Raw genomic sequence first — 18,766 nt, 5'->3', positions numbered from 1 at the left:
CAGCTCCGCCATCTAGCAGAGGTACTGGCAAGGAATACCAGCTGAGTCCCAAAATCTTACCAGCAGAGAGGGGCTCAGGGCTGTGCCCTCCTGGCAGGGGCCACTGCAGACATTCCTAAGGATGGTTCAGCACCCCGACAGGCTGGGGGTCCCCGCTTTGGTGCTCTCCACCCCGTGACACCCCACAGCTGCTGGGGCAGCTATGCGCACCGTGGGGCCATGGAAATCCCGTGGGCTGTGCTCCTTCCCTGTTTTTTTCCAGTCCCAAGCTAAGGAGACAGCCACAGCGTCTGTGCCCCTGCAGCAAAGTCATTTATTAACTGATTAATTAGCCAGATAAAATCCAACCAAAGCAATTATTAGCCTAAGCAAGTCACCTCGCCGGGAGATTGAAAACTGAAATAATTAGCGAAATAGCCATGTTGTTCGTTGGGAGTTGTTTTCGATCCCTGATCCTTGCTGGCAGCCTGAGCAGGCATGGGAAGGGTTGGAAGGGGCGTGTGGAGCTGTGGAATGCCAAACCGGGGACAGCTCCCAGGCTCCCTAGGTTGTCAACTGGCTGGGAAGGAATCAGCAGCCAGACAGGACAGGGAAAGGCACCCTGGGATCACCCAGCTGCCTGCTGGCTTGCAGGGGCTGGGAGAGGCTGGGCTGGGGCTGGAGGCTGAGCCAGGCAGCTTGTCAGGATGTTCCTGTTTGGATTGCCCTTCGCATCCCATGGTTGCCCCTTTGCTCTCTGTCTAGGATGCTGCCTGGCTTTTGGGGGCTTGTTGGAGCTGTTGGCACAAAGAGAGGTCCCTTAGTGCCCAGGCAGGGAATGGGGGAGCAGGGCAAAGCCTTCTGGAAAGAGTCGCCGTACCGGACGCCTGGTGGGACGCTGGGAAAGAAATCCTTGTGCTCTGCCTACGCTGTGGAGCAGGGCCAAGAGTCCTCCCACACCACGTCCCACCGGGCGGATTTCTCCAGCTGCTGAATCCATAACTTCAGACCCCAGGACATGGCCGGGGGCCAAGGCCGGAGTAATGGAGCCAAAGTGCGTCACAAAGGGAGGAAAAGGTCCTGAAGTGCCAGGATGAAAAGGTGACCGAAGCACTCGCTGTCCCCTGCCGGAACTGCTGCCTTCCACCGTTATCGTGGTCGAGGGGTGGCGGGGGGAGGAGATGCTGCAGTCCTGCTAAGCCCCTCTTCCTCCCAGCCTGGGAGGGAGAAAAGGGGCACAGTGGAGGGATGTGGATCCCATGGCAATGGTGAGCACTGCCCCAGTGTTGGGGACACGGAGCTCTGATAAGCTCCTGACACTGTCCATGTTTTCCATGCCTGCCACGCTTGAGGACGCCGGCTACACCTTCACCCCGTGGCTACTTACCTGCCATGGATCCCCGACCAGAGGGGCCTTGAGAGGTCGGAGATGGGTCCTGCTGCTTTCCCAGCCCATAAATCATTTCTCAGCCTCGTCACTGTAACCTGCTCCCATCTATCAGCATGGTCCAAAGGAGCAGACCCTGGACTGTCACCTTCAGAGGGCTCTTCAGCATCACAGGGTGCGTATCTTGAGTCCCTTGTGACTCAGGTGTCCCTTCCAGTGTCCCCCTCCCCTTCACCCCCACCGGTGGCTATAGCCCAGCTCCTGCTATCTAGGGTGTTGCAACACGCCCGGCTTGCTAAGTCATCCAGAACCTGCAGGGTTGATGGATAACCTGGTTTCCCCACCACCACCTCTGAGTCCTCTCTAAATGCCCTTGTCAGGAGGCTGGAGCGATGCCAGCAGATGCTGGGTTCTCCACAGGGCTGGAACAAACAGCCCATTAATTCCAGGAAGGCTGATAAGGCACTGTGCTGGGCCACACTGTGCCACACTGGATGGTGCAGAGCCCCTGGGTGTTGGGATTCATGGCATTACCCCCCACCTGTGGGCTCCTGAGGGTCTCCAGTGCCCATTCGATGCTTTGGTCCCCGATAACTGCAGATGACGCTTATCCTTGCAGGAGCTGGCAGCTTGCCGGGACCTTGGTTTTGGGCGTAGCACAAGGATCAATGAAAAGCCCTTTCCCAGGGTGGGAACAGGGCACCATCCTCGAGATGAAGGGTGACCCATAGTGGCTGCAGGCTTTCCTGGGAGGGTGTGCCAATGCCAGAGCAGAGGGACAGGCTTGGTGTGTCATCCTTGTGACTCTGCTGGAGAAGCAGCTGGGAGATGGGGGTTTTTGGGGACAGCATGGCCAGGAGATGAAGGCACGAGGGTCTCCGGATGGTGCTGGTCCCAGCGCACCACAGGCAGGAGCTTGCAGGTGGGCTGAGGGTGAGATGGGCTGGAAGCACCTTGCTTCAGCTGAGTTATTTTCCCCTATGCTGAGCAGCATGTTTGCAACAATCCCTGTGGTTCCCACCATGTTTTGCACCTCAAACACCAGCTGGAGCAAATCCCTCCAGCGTCAGCACATATTCCCAGTCGCGGTGGCTTTCCAAAGTGATACGGTGTCGTCAGCACAGGCAGAATCGATTCTCCCACGGTGGGTTTGCATCCTTCTAATCCTCCATTGGCCCAGGTGTGGTGGCCACTTGGGTGGTCACTGGCTGGGCCATCACCCAGTGATCTGCTGTGCTGGTCACACGGGCCCTCGACACACTGTCCTCCCCCCAGCTTCGCCCCCGCGCTGGTATTTTTGGTGGACGGGTGTTTGTTCTGGGTGAGCGGTGCTGTTCCCTGATTTACCGTCTGTGCCCTGTTCCTGCTGCCAGGGGCAATGCGTGGGTTTATAGGATGGGGTTTCGTCGGCCGTGACTTGGCCTCCCCTGGCATTTCCCTCACTGATGGTGCCGGGCCAGCGGGTCGGGGTGTTGCTCGGCATGCCCGGCCTCTGCTGCCCGCCCGACGGAGGCCGGCTCCGTTGGGACACCGCGTGCCGCCTGACAACACCTCTCATAACTCTTAGCAAGAATTGCCCGGGGCGTTGCTGTTTAAGAAGCATTTAATTGATTACAAAAGCATCTAGTGGTGGGGGTTTACATAATGCCGTTCGTGGGGGAGCTGGCAGTGGTTTTCAAGGCGGGGGAACTGGAACTGTTGCGCCAGGCAAAGGGGAGACTTGGGGGTGAAGTGACCCAAGAGACACCCAGAGCAGGGGAGGGGGTCCTGGGCCGTGCCTTTTCCTGCTCCAGCCTCTGGGGATGCTGGTCCCTTCCCTGGCCCGCTCACTCTCTCCCAGCACCCTGGCATTGCTGCGCCCATGCCAAGGTGTAGGTGTAAAACCCCGCTGGGGCTCTGGATGGGGATCCTCAGCACTCCCAGTTGAAGCTGGGTGCTGGGGGGCTCGGCTGACACCCCAGGGCCTGCCCCCAGCCTTACATCTCTCTGCTTTATACCATACCTCTGCTCATGGGGAAGCCTTGAGCCAAGCAGGGACTTGTGTCCTGCCTTGTCCTGGGCAGAGATACAGCTCAGCTGCTGACTTTAGTGCCTACGGTGTCCCCACAGGCATGGTGGCACCAGCTGACGTTAGCCCATAACCACCACCCACTGCTCCGCGGCCCCCTCCCCTGTACGGGGAGCCGGTCCTGTGAGGTCCATGGGGTGGCCTCCATGGGGAGCAGGTCCCATGGGGCTCATGAGGAGGATGCCATGGGTAGTAGGTCCCACAGGGACCATTAGGAGACTGCTGGTGGCTTTGCCAGCTGGTAGAGGAGGCCCAGGGAGATGTGCTAGGTGGTGCCCAGGTCCCTGGAATGACTGGGTCCCTGCAGGGTGGTCTTTGGGTAACCCCCAACTCATGCCATGGCTGAACAGGGCATCCAGCCCTTGGCAAGGGGAGGACTTGGCAGGAAAGGAATGGTGACAGGGACATTGGAGGGAAAGCAGCGGGGCGGGAGGGGACGGAGGCAGCAACCTGCCTCCTTCTGCCATCCCTATAAATAGGAGGGAGCAGGAGCAGGATTGCACCTGTGGGACTCCAGCTCTACAGAAGAGGCAGGCAGGAGGGACGGACGGAGCTGCTCTTCGCTGCTCTCACCTCCCTTTGAGCTTCCCAGTGCTCTGCCTGCAAGGAGGCTCCAGGCATGGGGACCAGGCGGTGGACACTTTTCACCTTCATGGAATGCTGCGTATGGATTCTGCACGGTATGTCCTATTTTTTTCTGCTAGTACATGTGCTACCTCAGCCCTCGCAAACCCCTGGCGCAGCCTCACCCCGACAGTATGGTTAGGAGATGCTTTTCCCTCGTAGCTGTGTTGGAAACTTCTCTTATGACTAGTCCTTGCAACACATTGCAGCCAAAGTGCTAGAAAAGTGTTTTATTGGGACAGGCATCACCCTGAAGGGCTGATTGCAGGTGTGCACCCATGGGAGAGGTGAGAAGCCAGCCCGGGAGCCTGCGTCCAGCCACATACGCCTCCAGCGAGGGAGGCAAGGGCAGCCAGCCGGCAGAGCCAGGCTCCAGGGATGCTCCCATCCCTCCCTCATCCTGGGGACCAGCCAACGCCAGTGCTCTGTGCTGGGGCCCCTCTTGCACAAGCTTCCCATGAACGGGCGGTGAGGGGTAGATGGTGTTTCCTGCTCTGCATGGAAGAATTAAGATAAAATGTGGATTTATTGTAGTGGAGTATGCCAAGCTAACCTGGGGGGACTTGATTGATGCTTTTGGTTTTCCCTGAGACAAGGAAGGAAGCGGCTGAGCTCCTCCGGCTCTTGGGGGTTGGTGCAAAAACCTGATTTGAGCAGGGGAAAAGGGTGAGGAAGCAGCCTGCTGGGAGGGGGAACAGGGGGCTGGAGGAGGATGGGCCCCTCGAGGACTGGTCTGACATAGGAGATAATGCTCATTAGTGAGTCTGGCACAAGCTATCTGCAAGCTAATGAGCTGAGCCGGCGGTGAGGTTTGGAGGCACCTCCGCTGCAGGGGGACCTGGCTGCCTGGCAGGGGGAACCTGACGAACCGGAGCACCGGGATGGGGAACAGGCTCGGGCTGTTGGGCTGCGGCAAAGCCCTGCTGGGTCTCACCCTCAGGCTGCCCTTTGTCTCCCCTAATTGCAGCTGCCTAAAGCCAAGCGTCAGCAGATCTGCCTGGCTCCTTCTGGAGCCGACAGCAGCAGCTTGGCCTCCCCAGAGCCTGTAGCCCTGTCTTGAAAAATAAGACTGGGTGAAACATCACCCAGAGGTGCCAGTGGGTGTTGCAGAAACTCCTGGGATGTGGGGTGCTTCCTCCATCCCCTTTCAGCAAAGCTCCTGGATGTGGGGCAGGATTTTGTCGGCAGGAGGAGGGAGCTGTAAGCTGGGCTTGGACATCGGAGCTGCTGAACATTCCCTCCATGGGCAGGGAACCCCAGATGCCTGCACCCAGCTGGGGGCAAGCGGGACGGAGGCAGGAGCAGGAAGGCTCCCACCCCAGCAGAGGTTTAATGAACCTGTGTTAACTGGAGTGGGTCAGGAGCCATTTGCAGTCAGGGGATGTGTCGCTAAGCCCTGGCTGGCCCATCTGCTAAAGGGCTTTGGGTAAAGTGTGTTTAAATGTCTCTCAGACACTCCGAAGGTGAAAAAACACGCAAGAAGCCCCCAAGGCTCTGCAGAAGTGACTGTGCTCAGGGATGTCCCTGCAGCGAGGCAGAGAGGACAGAGGGCTGTCCTCGGGTGGCAGAGCTCCAGAGACACCCCTGGGGCTGTGATCTGGACTTACTGGGCCCTAGCTCTTCCCAGTGGCCAGGTGGTACCATCCCCAGTGTAACCGGGCTGGGTTACGGTGGCTGCCTTCGCCTCCATGCTCACACCAGTGTCTCCCCCTGACCTGTGATGAGTTGTGTCCTGTCTCAGTCAGCGGCTGCTGATGCCGGGGATGCAAAGCGGCGCTGTGCAGCACTATGCCTGAGGCAGCCCAGGCTTCTCGGCTCTTGAATCAGAGACTTGTAAGACCGCAGGATGAGGCAGTAAAATATAGGAAGGGGCAGGAGCTTCCTGAAGCTCAGCCGGAGATGTGCTGCTGAGCCTGGCAGGCTGCTGGCTCTGGCACCAGTGTAATGCTTCACTTTGTGCTTCTCCGCAGGGCTCGGGGCTGCCACTGCCGTCCCCATCACTACTGAGGGGCCGTTGGCTGCGGGGACAGCTTCTCCCCTTGTGGTGGAGATTGAGGGGCCCCGTGCCCTGGTGATGGGCACTGTGGAGACGAGCACTGCCACGGTCGATGCTGAGATAGCTGAGAGCATCCTCACGGGGAGCCCATCCAGCCAGTCCTTCCCTCCTGGGGCTGAACCGGGTGCTTTGGTGACACCAGCAAGCGACTATGGCTCTACAGTACCAACTTTGATGAACGTGACCAAGCCTCTTAATGCATCTCACAATAACGAGAGGGGTTTGGCTGCTCTTGCTGCAGCCACAACCGCTGCTGCCATCTCCACACAGCACCCCGCTGTCACCCCAGAAGCGGAGCTTGATGTAATGGGAGCTGCTCCAAATGCACCCCTGGGGGCCACCTCTCTCATTGCAGAAGGGAAGGAGGATGTCCTTGGGGCCGTGACCAGAGAAGGAGCAGAAGATCTAGACCCCACTGCCGGTGCTGTGTCCTTCCCCACCACCCCTCCACCGGCAGCCGCCTGGGGGGCACAGCCAACTGCTGGCAGTCCCGTGGGTGCCGGTGTCACCATGCTGCCGAGCCAAGGGATCACCACAGCCGTGGGAGCAGTCAAGGGAGGCGTAACCCTGCCTGTGGATATCCAAAACAAAGCCAACTCCTCGAGCCTCAGCCCTGGTGCTGGGGGGCTGCTCACAACTCAGCAGGACAGGGCGGTGAGTGGGGCCACGGGTATCACACCTGAGTCAGCGGGAGAAACGACCCCGGCTGACAAGGAAAGTCCCTTGGCTTCAGTGTCTGGAGATGCAGGAGATGCAGTGAATGATGCATTCAGCACAGCCGGCTCATCTGACCCGCCTCTGGAGAATGTAACTGTGTTGGGAACAGTGGGAAACCCAGGAAAGCCCTCCCTCCTGCCCGGGCCGGCAGCGCTGAGCCGGACAGCTTCACTGGCACCGTCCGGTGGTGAGGATGAGGTTGGGCAGGGAGCTCCCGGTGTGTCTTCAGATACTCCTGGTGCAGCCCCATTGCTTGCAGCCAGTGAGGCACCCACAGTGACAGGGGACACGGCCACCTGGCTGCTGGCCCCGAGGGTCCCCACTGATGTGCAGAGTGACACGAACCCCGCAGCCCTGGTCACCATGCTGCCCACAGGGGACGTGGAGGCTGTGGGTCTGGCTGAGCCATCTCTACAGGCTGCCCCATGGCAGAGCCCCACCGGAGAACAGCCGACGCTGCTTGCTGCCGCCCCGCCATCCCCCACAGACAACTCCAGCTCTCCTGGGGCTGCTGACCCATCCTTGGGGGCTGGGGCCAGCTCCCCAATTGCAGCAGAGACAACAGTGAGCCCTGACCTTGGTGCTGCCCCAGGAGCACCCGTGTCTCTGTCCCTTGAAGGGTCACAGCCATGGGAGACGGCAGCTGGTGCTCCCCAGGGAGCTGATGGAGCTGAGACTGGCTTGAATTCAGCTTTGGATGCCCTCAACCCAGCGTCTTTCGTACCTGATGAACTGGTATGGCCCTCTGCTGGGGTCCCAGCTGAGGGCACTGAGGGTGCAGGGAACAAGGCACGGGCAGGAGATCCAGGGGCTGGAAGTCCCTATGCAGATACCCAGAGTGACACGAGTCCTTCAGCCTTCAGCACTCAGCAGGACCCTGCTAACACCAGAGAGCTTCCAGCTGTGGGAACAGGGGGTTTGGCAAATTCCAAACTGTCCCCTCTGTCAGCTCTTGGAAATGGAGAGGGAGCAGGGGCAGCCCCAGTGCTGGGACAAGTGTCCCTTCCTGGTCCTGCACCTCCTGGCAGTGCTGGGCTGGAGCCCAACCTCTCAGGGGCTGAAGGACCAGGGGACCTGCCTGGTGAATCCCCCAGCTCTCCTGGAGCTGCTTACCCACCCCCAGGAGCTGTGGCTGGCCCCGTGTCTGGGGCAGAGACAACAGCAAGCCCCGACCTCAATGCTGCACAGGGAGCACCCGTGCCTCTGTCCCTTGAGGGGCCACAGCCATGGGGGACAGCAACTGATGCTCCCCAGGGAGCAGATCTGCCCGGAGGCAATGGACCAGACACCGGCTTGACTCTGTCATGGGATGCCCCCAGCTCAGCAGCTTATGAACCACCAGGACCCCCACCGACTGCCCTTGGGGTCCAGCCTGGCACAAACCTGGGTCTGCCGCAAGGTGATGGGCTCGGAGCTGAGATGGCAGAGCAGGCACTGGGAGGAGCAGGCAGCGGGACTGGGTTTGAGCCATCCCTGATCTCCACTGCAGGCAGCGGGATGGCAGCTGGGACAGATCAGCTGCCCAGTACAGGTTCCTTGTCTGGTCCTGCCTCTCCCAGTGGTGATCCGGTTGTAGCATCCTCCATTTTACAGGGTGATGGAGCAGGACGCATCCCAGCCCCAGCCCCTGGTGCTGACAGCCTGTATTTGGCCTCTCCGGACAGTGAAACTGGCCCAGAGCTTGCTCCGGTGCAGGAGACTGAGAGAGGAGGCAATGTGGCTCAGGCAGGAGATCCAGGGGCTGGCAGTCCCTATGCAGATGCCCAGAGTGAAGTGAGTCCTTCAGCCTTCAGCACTCAGCAGGACCCTGCTAACTCCAGAGAGCTTCCAGCTGGAGGAAGAGGAGCTTTAGCAAGCGCTGAACTGTCCCCTCCATCAGCTCTTGGGGACGGAGCAGGAGCAGGGGCAGCTCCAGCACTGGAACAAGTGACCCCGCCTGGTCCTGCACCTCCTGGCAGTGCTGGGCTGGAGCCCAACCTGTCAGAGGCTGAAGGACCAGGGGACCTGCCTGGTGAATCCCCCAGCTCTCCTGGGGCTGCTTACCCACCCCTGGGAACTGTGGCTGGCCCCGTGTCTGGGGCAGAGACAACAGCAAGCCCCGACCTCAATGCTGCACAGGGAGCACCCGTGCCTCTGTCCCTTGAGGGGCCACAGCCATGGGGGACAGCAACTGATGCTCCCCAGGGAGCAGGTCTCTCTGGAGCCAATGGACCATACACCGGCTTGACTCTGTCATGGGATGCCCCCAGCTCAGCAGCTTATGAACCACCAGGACCCCCATCGCCTGCCCTTGGGGTCCAGCCTGGCACAAACCTGGGTCTGCCGCAAGGTGATGGGCTCGGAGCTGAGATGGCAGAGCAGGCACTGGGAGGAGCAGGCAGCGGGACTGGGTTTGAGCCATCCCTGATCTCTGCTGCTGGCAGTGGGGCAGCAGCTGGGACAGATCAGCTGCCCAGTACAGGTTCCTTGTCTGGTCCTGCCTCTCCCAGTGGTGATCCGGTTGTAGCATCCTCCATTTTACAGGGTGATGGAGCAGGACGCATCCCAGCCCCAGCCCCTGGTGCTGACAGCCTGTATTTGGCCTCTCCGGACAGTGAAACTGGCCCAGAGCTTGCTCCGGTGCAGGGGACTGAGAGAGGAGGCAATGTGGCTCAGGCAGGAGATCCAGGGGCTGGCAGTCCCTATGCAGATACCCAGAGTGATGTGAGTCCTTCAGCCTTCAGCACTCAGCAGGACCCTGCTAACACCAGAGAGCTTCCAGCTGGAGGAATAGAAGCTTTAGCAAATGCTGAACTGTCCCCTCCATCAGCTCTTGGGGACGGAGCAGGAGCAGGGGCAGCTCCAGCACTGGAACAAGTGTCCCCGCCTGGTCCTGCACCTCCTGGCAGTGCTGGGCTGGAGCCCAACCTTTCTGGGGCTGAAGGACCAGGGGACCTGCCTGGTGAATCCCCCAGCTCTCCTGGGGCTGCTTACCCACCCCCAGGAGCTGTGGCTGGCCCCGTGTCTGGGGCAGAGACAACAGCAAGCCCCGACCTCAATGCTGCACAGGGAGCACCCGTGCCTCTGTCCCTTGAGGGGTCACAGCCATGGGGAACAACACCTGATGCTCCCCAGGGAGCAGGTCTCCCTGGAGCCAATGGACCTCTGCCCGGAGGCAACAGACCAGACACCGGCTTGACTCTGTCATGGAATACTCCCAGCTCAGCAGCTTATGGACCTGCAGGACCCCCACCGACTGCCCTTGGGGTCCAGCCTGGCACAAACCTGGGTCTGCCGCGAGGTGATGGGCTCGGAGCTGAGATGGCAGAGCAGGCACTGGGAGGAGCAGGCAGCAGGACTGGGTTTGAGCCATCTCTGATCTCCACTGCAGGCAGTGGGACTGCAGCAGTGATTGATCAACTGCCTGGTGCAGGTGCCTCATCCCGTCCTGCTTCTCCCAATGGTGTGGTCGCAGCATCTTCCATTTCATATCCAGCCAGCCCAAGTGACCTTGGAGGAGCAGGTGGTGCTCCTGGAGTTCCTCCAGCTGCAGAAGGGGCAGGTGAAGCGGCTGGTGACGAAAGGTCCCCAGGGCAGTCCCAGGCCTCTGCTGGTGGGGGATCAGCTGGTTCAGGAGCCACTGATGGAGAAACAGGAGCCGTACTGCAGTCTGCATCTTTTTCCCCATCTACAGAGGGATCTTCATCACTTGGGATGGCTGGCAAAGCTGCTAATGGAGCAATCCTTCCAGGAGCTGGTGGAGCTGCAGGTGGCTTGAGCACAGACTTGGAGGCTGCTGGCCCCGAGAAACCACCCGTGTCTGCCCCTGGCATCCAGGGTGGTGCCGATCTTGGACTTCCTGATGCAAAACTGAGCCAAGTCAATGTAGTGGAACTGCCTGGAGGAGCCTTGGTGAATGGGGGACCTTCTGCTGGTGCTAGCCTGGGAGAGGGTGCAGGAGCCATCAAACAGATTGTGTCAGGAGCGCTGGCTCCGTCTGCCCTCACCTCCCCCCAGGAGATACAGCCCCTGGTCCCAGTGGCTCCAAATGGCAGTGACATCTCCGAGAGCACGGCCACCTCGCTGGCTGCTTCTCTGCTTCTTCCCGGTCATGGGTTGAGCTCAGGGCTGGCACCCAGCTGGGACCCCCACTCGTCCCCTGGCACCCAGAGTGGGAGCAGACCCTCGGTGCCAGGAACACCAGGTGGGCTGACAGGAGATGCTGGAGGCACTCAGACATGGCCTCTTGAAGATGAGGTGGCCTCAGGGATGCCAGCACCTTCGGGAGAAGAGTCGCCCCATGCCCCTGCATCCCGCAACGCTGCACCGGCACTGCCTTCTGCTCCGCAGAGAGAAAACGCTGCAGAGAGGGTGTCTGCCAGCCCTGGGCTTTTGGCTCCGCTTTCGGCACGTGAGTCCATAGTGGGATCCTCTGCAGGGAGAAGGGGAGAGCTGGGGACTGCTGCGCTGGAGGGGCCTGCCCTGCTCCTGCCTCCCCACCAGCCAGGAAGCCCTGGAGCCCCCTCCGGGGATGCTGACAGCCCCGTGCCCGGGGAAGCGAGTGCTGTGCTTCCTGGAGCGCTGGCAGGGCGAGGGGACATGGCTCAGCTCCTTCCCAGCGCGACTGGAGCTGGGGCAGGTGTGGAGACCCCCGCTCGCTCCCCGCCAGGGGGAAGCCCAGGGCTCCCTGGCCTTCCTCCTGCCGGGATCCCTGCTGGCAGCCCCGGGTCAAAGACTCCAGGGCTAGGACCTGCCAGTGGCTTGTCACCCGCTGCCCTGCAGCCGTTCTTGGGCAGCAAGGCCACCACCAGCCTGACAAATGGGTCGAGCCTCCTTGCAGCCTCCCCAGTCCAGACGGGAGCCCGGGGGAAGTCCCCAGCCACCGTGCACCCAGTTGTGTCCTGCAGCCCGGCCGCCACCAGCCCAGCCCCGCCAGCCCTCATCTCTGGGGGCAGGAAGGTGCTCCCCAGGCCAGGAGCAACCAATGTCACCTCCCACGCATTGTCCCCCGTGTTTCCAGTTCCGCCAGGAGGGCCAGTGGCCACCCCAACCCCACTGCCCAGCCCTACAGGTACGTGATGCTCGTGGGGCAGCCCGGGCAGGGGCAGCACATCTGGCCACCTGTGACATTCAGTGCCCAGAGACTGAGGGGGCTATGTGGGGCCAGGACCCCTGGGAGAGATGCACCATGAGGAGCTCCTGCATATAAGCTTATATTTTTGGCAGGCTGAGCCTGCCTTCAAGTACGGTCCTGTCAGCTGGAAAACCCATCCCCTCCAAGTGCTTTGTTTTATTTAACAGACACAAATAGGGAGGTGGAGGCTGTAAACATCTCTGGAAAGAGCTGTGGGTGTTTAATTCCCTGCCATCCCCCTACCACAGTCCCATACGATGTTTTTCCTCTCCTAAGGGCAGTCCTTCAATGCAGTGCCCCAACGGGGCTGGAGCAGGAGGGGATGGTGACCACAAAGGCCATTGTAGCGGTTTTAGGGCAGCTGTGTATGTGTAAGGCAGCAACAGGGGTGGGAGCAAGCTCTTGCAAGGGAAGGTGTCATGCAGGGTGTCCCAGGGGGCTATTGGCAGTGTCCCCCAAGTCTCCTGCTGCCCAGGCTGTGTCCCTTTGGAAGCAAATCCTTTTGGTGCTTTGAGGTTTTGGCACAGACCAAAGGCTTTGCTGTAAGTGTGTTTTGGTTTTTTTTTGTTTTCTTTTCCAGTTGCAGCTGTGTCCCTCTATGGGTATGGACCGAGGGAAAAGGATAGGGAGTACGTGGAAAGGAGGGTGGATTTTAATTCTCCACTTTTCAAGCCCGAGATTGGATTCCCATTTGGGAAAACCCTGCGTGACTCTCTCTATGTGAGTCTACTTTGGCTCAACTTGCTGTCGGGCAAGTGGTCGTCCCTCAAAAACCTGGGGGAGGCACCAGGGGCCAGGTGCCTGGGATGGGACCGTTGGAGGGGTGAAACAATTGGGATGCTGCCAGGGTCTGTTTGCAGCAGCCCGTGACTTTGTGGCCATTTCGGTGGTGGAGGGTGGTGGCCTTCCTTGGGAGTTGCTCAAAGTGGTCTTGGAAACAGGAGGGCTGCCACCCTCGTGTCAGAGGGTCCTGCTGGTCCTGACCTCACCTGATGGAGGGATCCCTCCGCTCAGTTTACAGACAATGGACAAATCATTTTCCCAGCCTCAGACAACAGCATCTCCACGTACCCCAACCCTCCTCCCAGTGGCTTCAACGGCCGTGAGGAGGTTCCCATGATTGCCGTGTTTTGGGACAATGCTGACTTCTCCAGAGGCGTTGGCACCACCTTTTACCAGGTGAGTGAAGCCACTGAGGTGCATGGTTACATGAAACACCTTTTGATGATAAACTCATCACCTCTTCTGTGAATGCCCCTTGAGATATGTAATTGATGGGTCCATGAGTGGCGTTTCCCTTTTCTGGGCCAAATCTAAGAGCTATCAGTCCTGTGTGTGTCATTTTTGAGCCATCCAAATCTCATCCAGACCCTTAGTCGCAGCAGTTCATGCATGACTCCAATCTAGATCTGTCTTTGCCCTACTGGAACCTAACGCAGATGTCGGTGTACCCAACCTGCAGGAGTTCCCCACCCTCAACACGGCCAAGCCTCCGTTCATCCGCGACGTGGAAGCGAAGGTTCGGCGGTACGTGAAGTCCTCCTACTCTGCAGCCTGGACCCTGAAGATCACCTGGGAGAAGGCACCTGCCTATGCAGCACGGACCGACACCAGGAGGGTAAGGGGCTGATGGAGCTTAAGGGCTTGTCAAGTTGTCAAAAAAACCCCAAGACCCATGGGTGGTCACCTTGTCAGTGCCTGAAAATAAGAATGAGTTTTGTGGAAAAAGGTCAGGCTTGAAGACTTTTGCCAAAAAGAACTGGACTGTGCCCATGTTTTGGTGGTTTTCATTTTTTTGGGAGACATCTTTAGTTGAACTCCCTCTGCTCCATAAAATCTTTCTTTTTAATGTGGTGGGAGTTTATTGTGCCCAGAAACACTGTTCTTCAGGAGCATAAAATTGGGTGAATTTGAGGCTTCTCATCGAACAGCATCCCAGTAAAACCATTACATTTCCCAAGCAAAATGTGAACCAGCCCAGGCTGCGTTTCCTTTCACATCAGGACCTCAGCCCTGCTGTCCCCCAGCGAGCACTGACCCACATCCCTAATTTAAAACCCAGCAGCTTTGCTCACTTTCTTATCTGTCCTCAACGCCTCTCCCCAGACGATCACCTACCAGGCCATACTGACCACCGACGGCTTCAGGTCCTACATCCTGATGCTGTACCAGGAGGGAGGCATGCAGTGGGATTATACCAGGCTGTCTGCCACCAACGTGCTCATCGGCTACACCAGGTACAGCAGGCTCAGCACCCTACCGCTGCCTCCTCTGAGCACCAGGCTGTGTCTCACCCCCAGCTCCGGCTGGTTTAATCCTTCCCCGATGTCCCATGAAGAGCCCTGCAAGGATGAGGGCAGCCCAGATAGGGTCTGCACACTCATATAGCCTAACATACGGGGGTCCCATGACCAAATTTGTCCCGTTAGTGGTTGGATCATTCTGCAGCACGCTGACTTGCTGGGCTGTACTTGTAAGATCCCCTCTGCAGTCCCAAGGCCACAGCATTCTGGTGGTTTGAGTGGAAGGCATGGGGAATAGGGGATGTTTGCTGAACTTTGCACCAGTCAAGGGAAGGGATTTCCGCCGCTCGACCGGAGGGGTTGCTTCCTGCCTCCTCACATTACATCTTGCCCAGTTCACACTGTCTCTGGGGTTTGCTCATTAGCTGCGTGCTGCAGCTGGGTAAGGAAAAGGTGGCTGGGACGGGAAGCGCGGGCGGCACAGGCATGCGTGTGTGCTTGCCTCTGCATGACCGCTCACAGGTCTCCACTCGCTGTTACCCTGCAAGATGCTAGAAGCCGCAGAGGCTGCCCATGGGGGTCTGGAGTTGTCCATGGGTTCAGCCCATAACACAACAGGAGTGTTTGCAGCACCCAAAACTAAACACCCTCTAGAGAGGAGGCAGCGGACTGTGGGAGCTGGTGCCTTTGCCCTCCCATTCCCAAAGCCATGATTTGGGTGCCGTGGGGTCCCGCTGGCTCGGGATCAAGGCAGCTGAAGGGCAGGCGGGGGCTGGGGGTGGGATAAGCCCACCCAGAAGATCAACCTCTGATTTTAACCCTTTCCTCTGCACGCAGCGGGGATGGCTTTTACCGCAATGATGACCTGACTCAGAGACCTCCAGCCGCTAAATATCGCCCTGATCAGTTCAGGGGCTACAATACAGGTAGTGCTGCACAGCCAGGGCGAGTTCACATGGCCCCTCCGGAGGTCGGGGAAGAGCTGCGCAGGGAGGGGGATGTTTCCAAGGGATGAAATCCAGCCTGCCTCTGTGGCCAGGCTCTTACTGAGTTCACCAAAGCCAAGCTTTCCCCTCAAGCACATAAAATGCCTCCCCTGGGTGCCAGCTATGCCCTGAGGCTGAAACATGTTCATGGACCCTTTTTGTCACAATGGCTCTGTCCCAAGGCTTTCTTCTTTGGCAAGAACCTCTCCTCCTTTTTCCATGGTGCTGGGTGGCTGTTGGACACGGGGTTCCACAACTGGGGGTCAATGCTGCCTTAGCTTCCAAGCATCAGCATCACCTGCTCTTGGCTCGAGCCGAAACTGCCCCTGCGGTCACCTTGGCCAGAGGTGACAGTTGACCGTTTCTCTCCCTGCTCAGACCTCCGCGGACTGTGGATTTACAAGCTGGAGAGCCGCGTGGGTATCAACTACCGACTGAAGTGCCTGGCGTGGACGGGGCGGCAGCAGGAGCCACGGGCATGGAGCCAGGGCCTGCCTGCCTGCCCCTGCTCCCTGCAGCAAGGGCAGCAGGACCCACGCTTCAAGAGCAGCCGGGAAGGCAAGTGGACACACCGCTTCCCCAGGCTCCTCGTCCCTGAGCTGTCCCTTCTCACCTCCCCTGCAAGGGTGGATGGTGTCCCTCTGGCCAAGTGGGCAGGGAACCCCAAGGAAAGTGAGGGGGGATCTTCCCTTCCTTGCAGAGACAGGGAAAATGGGAAGGAATGAGGGCTGACCTGTTTCTGTCTTGTTAGATTGGCTGGAGCTGGTCTAAGCTGCATGGGGATGGTGGGGATGGACCCTCCCTAGCACCAGGGTTTCACCTTGAGGGACAACTTGAATGGTCTCCATCAGTCTCTCCGAATCACCTGTAGCACCGTGGGTGATGTGGTGGGAGCGATGGACAACAAGAAGCCAGGCCCAGCCCCGCTCCTTGCCCTGAGACAGGGTGCTGGTCTGGGAGAGCTGCTCCGAGGGCTCACTGCCGGCCCCTTGCAGGCTGGTGGGCTGCCCGCGTCTCCATGCTGCACTCCGCCTCCCCCAACCAGTACGGCGCCGGCGTCCGCTGCCTGTACAACAGCCAGAGCCAGCTCATCGAGGGGCGGCAGGAGAGGTACTGGAGGTCCTCCAGGCAGGCGTCCCCTTACCGCGGTAAGCACAGAGAGCCCTGGTGTCCCCCAGCTGAGGCTGGCATCGCTGTAGCCTGTAAATCATTTTAATCTCTGTGCCAGCCTCTTTCCTGACATGCTGTTGCCTTTGGAGGGAGCGCGGACCTGCCGAAGGCCGCAGTGAGCACCCTGTCTGCCCGGAGCCGGCCCATCTCCCTCTGCTCTCCCCTTCAGCCCTTTACTTTCCATTTTGCCTCCAGACCAGGAGCTGAAGTTGTACAACTGGTGCTGTAACCAGGCAGGCAGTGCCCGCCTCTGCGCCCGCTACAGCGAGAAGAGACCGAAGATAGGCTGTGATGGATACCGGTCACCCGGCACAGGTGGGTTTGCAGCCTGTGTGTGCCAGGGTGATGCCACCTTGGTGCCCAGGGTTGGGGGGAACACCTCAGCCACCCCATGGTTAAGGCAGCAAGAGCCCCGGGCAGATGAGGGATGGGTTTTGGAGTGCTGATGTGTGGGTGGTGCTGTGCCCTGGGCTGCGCAGGTTTGCGGGTGGGCATCTTCCTTAGCGCATAACCACCAATGTGGTCTGGAGGTGACAGCAGCGGGAGGGGAGGGGGATGGCAACTAATGTGATTGTCGGTGTGAGCTGATGTGGGGCATCTTGCAACTCCCAGCAGGTTCCTCAGAGGAGGCAAAGAGCGACTCGGAGGAGGAAAGAGGTGAGTCGGCTTACGGGTATCCTCTCCACCGGCTGCTTCCCACTGTCCCTCATCCCTTCCATGTAGAAACTCCCACAGGGCTCCCAGCTTGCCCCAAGCTCCCGGGGAGGAGGTGGCCAGGCAATCCTCTTTCCTTCTTCTTTGCAGATGCAGAGGACAAGTAACTGGGGCATTGCACATCTGCAACACGGTCTGGGCCACGGCTGATCCTCCGAGTCCTTTGCTCTTGCTCAACTGTGTCCCCCCACTACCCCCAGCACCCATCACCCCTGCCTACCATGAAGGGCAGTTCACTCGGCTGGTGCCTGTGGTTGCCTTCACTGGCACAAATTCATTTTTCTAACTTGGACTTGTCACAAGAAGTCAGTTGCTTTACTTGTCTTTCCCAGCTGCAGCTGAGCGGGTGCCTATGGGCACTTTTTTGCTGCTGGGAAGTTGGGCAGGTACTCCCCACCACATACACCCCCCTGTCCTCCCTGCATCCCACTGTGCCTCCCACGCTGCAGGGTGAGGTTGCCCCCCCCCTGCACCCAGGGAATGGGTTTTTGCACCTTGCGTGGGTCAACTGCAGCTGAGCCTCTGAGTGCTGTGGTGCACCAGGCTCGCCCCATCAGCCAGTCCTGTCTTGTCCCCTCCTTGTGTCCCCCAGCCCTCCGTCCCTGGGCGGTCCCTGGGCTCTGTGCCCAGAAGAAGAGGCGATCCTCCAGATCAAGCCAGAGTCTGCTTGATGCCTCTCCTGGGTGTGCGAAGGCAAAATTCAACCCTGTGATCAAAAACATTGGGAGAAAAATAATTTTTTTGTGCGTAAGAGAACGTCTGCCTCTCTTAAAAAAAAAAAAATAATCATTGCCAAATCTTGTTTGTTCAATAAAGCCTCTGAGGGGTTTGAGCATCACTGATCCTGCGGCAGCCACGTCCTTTGCTGAATCGGGATGGGAGGTGGCGGGGGGGCGGCATCGCAGGATGCTGCTGCCCTCTGAGCTGGGGCTGTGAGTGGCTGGGCTGGGGCTGAGCTGGGCTCTGGGGCACTGGGGCTGGAGCTGGAGTCTGCCGGGGTCTGACACACCCTCCTTGGGCACAGCATCTTCCCTCAGCACAGACAAAGGGCTGGGGGGGGTGTTTGTGGGGACCACAGCCCGACATGTGTGGTCTGAGCTGCTGCGAGCGGTGCCTGGGGAGAGCAATGAGGGCGGGTCATGGCTTCAGAGGGGAATGAGGGGATGGAGCAACCGAAAAAGCTACATCCATCTTCTCTTTGGCCCTGTGGATGGGACCAGCAGAAAGCAGGGAGTCGAGAGCTCGGCGGCAGGGAAGCAGGGCTGGCGCAGGGCACCGTATGGTGCAGGTAACTTCCTCAGCAGCATGCCATCATTTTTGGTTTATTCTACTTTGTTACTAATGAGTTATAACCACTGCATTGCCCCGCCTGAGTCTGCTGCCAGCAGCTCTGCCGGGCCCAGTGGCACGGCACCAGGACACGCTCCGGTGCAGACTCACTCAAGGACTATCCTGGTTGCTTCTGCAGGTCCTCAGGGAAAGGTGAAATCCTCCCACTTTGTCCACTCAACATAAAATCACGTTTTTCACTCAGAAAAAGCACGTCCCCCAGAGTGAATCCTCCTGCAAAGACCAGACCCCAAAAGGCACCTGCCCATCCTCTGCCTCCACGCAGGTGCCGGTGCCAAAGACCCAGAGAGCAGGTGGCGGGGCCAGCAGCAGCGGCTGGTTCCTCTGTGAGCCTGGGGGTGCCAGAGCAGGACCGGTGG

At 59.3% G+C, this 18,766-nt stretch overlaps 1 protein-coding gene across 1 annotated transcript; it reads left to right on the top strand.

The window, feature by feature from the left end:
• The first annotated feature begins 4,053 nt into the window (after positions 1-4,053).
• On the top strand, positions 4,054-18,737 carry LOC147528114 (uncharacterized). Its single transcript, XM_086618626.1, has 14 exons — positions 4,054-4,114; positions 6,029-9,564; positions 10,225-10,746; positions 10,831-11,221; positions 12,525-12,664; positions 12,959-13,123; positions 13,407-13,562; positions 14,051-14,181; positions 15,025-15,113; positions 15,552-15,731; positions 16,169-16,321; positions 16,539-16,658; positions 16,959-17,000; positions 18,673-18,737. Exons 1-14 carry the CDS (start codon positions 4,054-4,056, stop codon positions 18,735-18,737), a joined length of 5,751 nt encoding a protein of 1,916 aa, XP_086474752.1.
• The last annotated feature ends 29 nt before the right edge of the window (positions 18,738-18,766 follow it).

The sequence above is a fragment of the Tauraco erythrolophus genome, chromosome 11 (assembly GCF_009769465.1).
Source record: "Tauraco erythrolophus isolate bTauEry1 chromosome 11, bTauEry1.pri, whole genome shotgun sequence".
Lineage (NCBI taxonomy): Eukaryota > Metazoa > Chordata > Aves > Musophagiformes > Musophagidae > Tauraco > Tauraco erythrolophus.
This window is presented reverse-complemented; position numbering and strand designations above follow the sequence as displayed.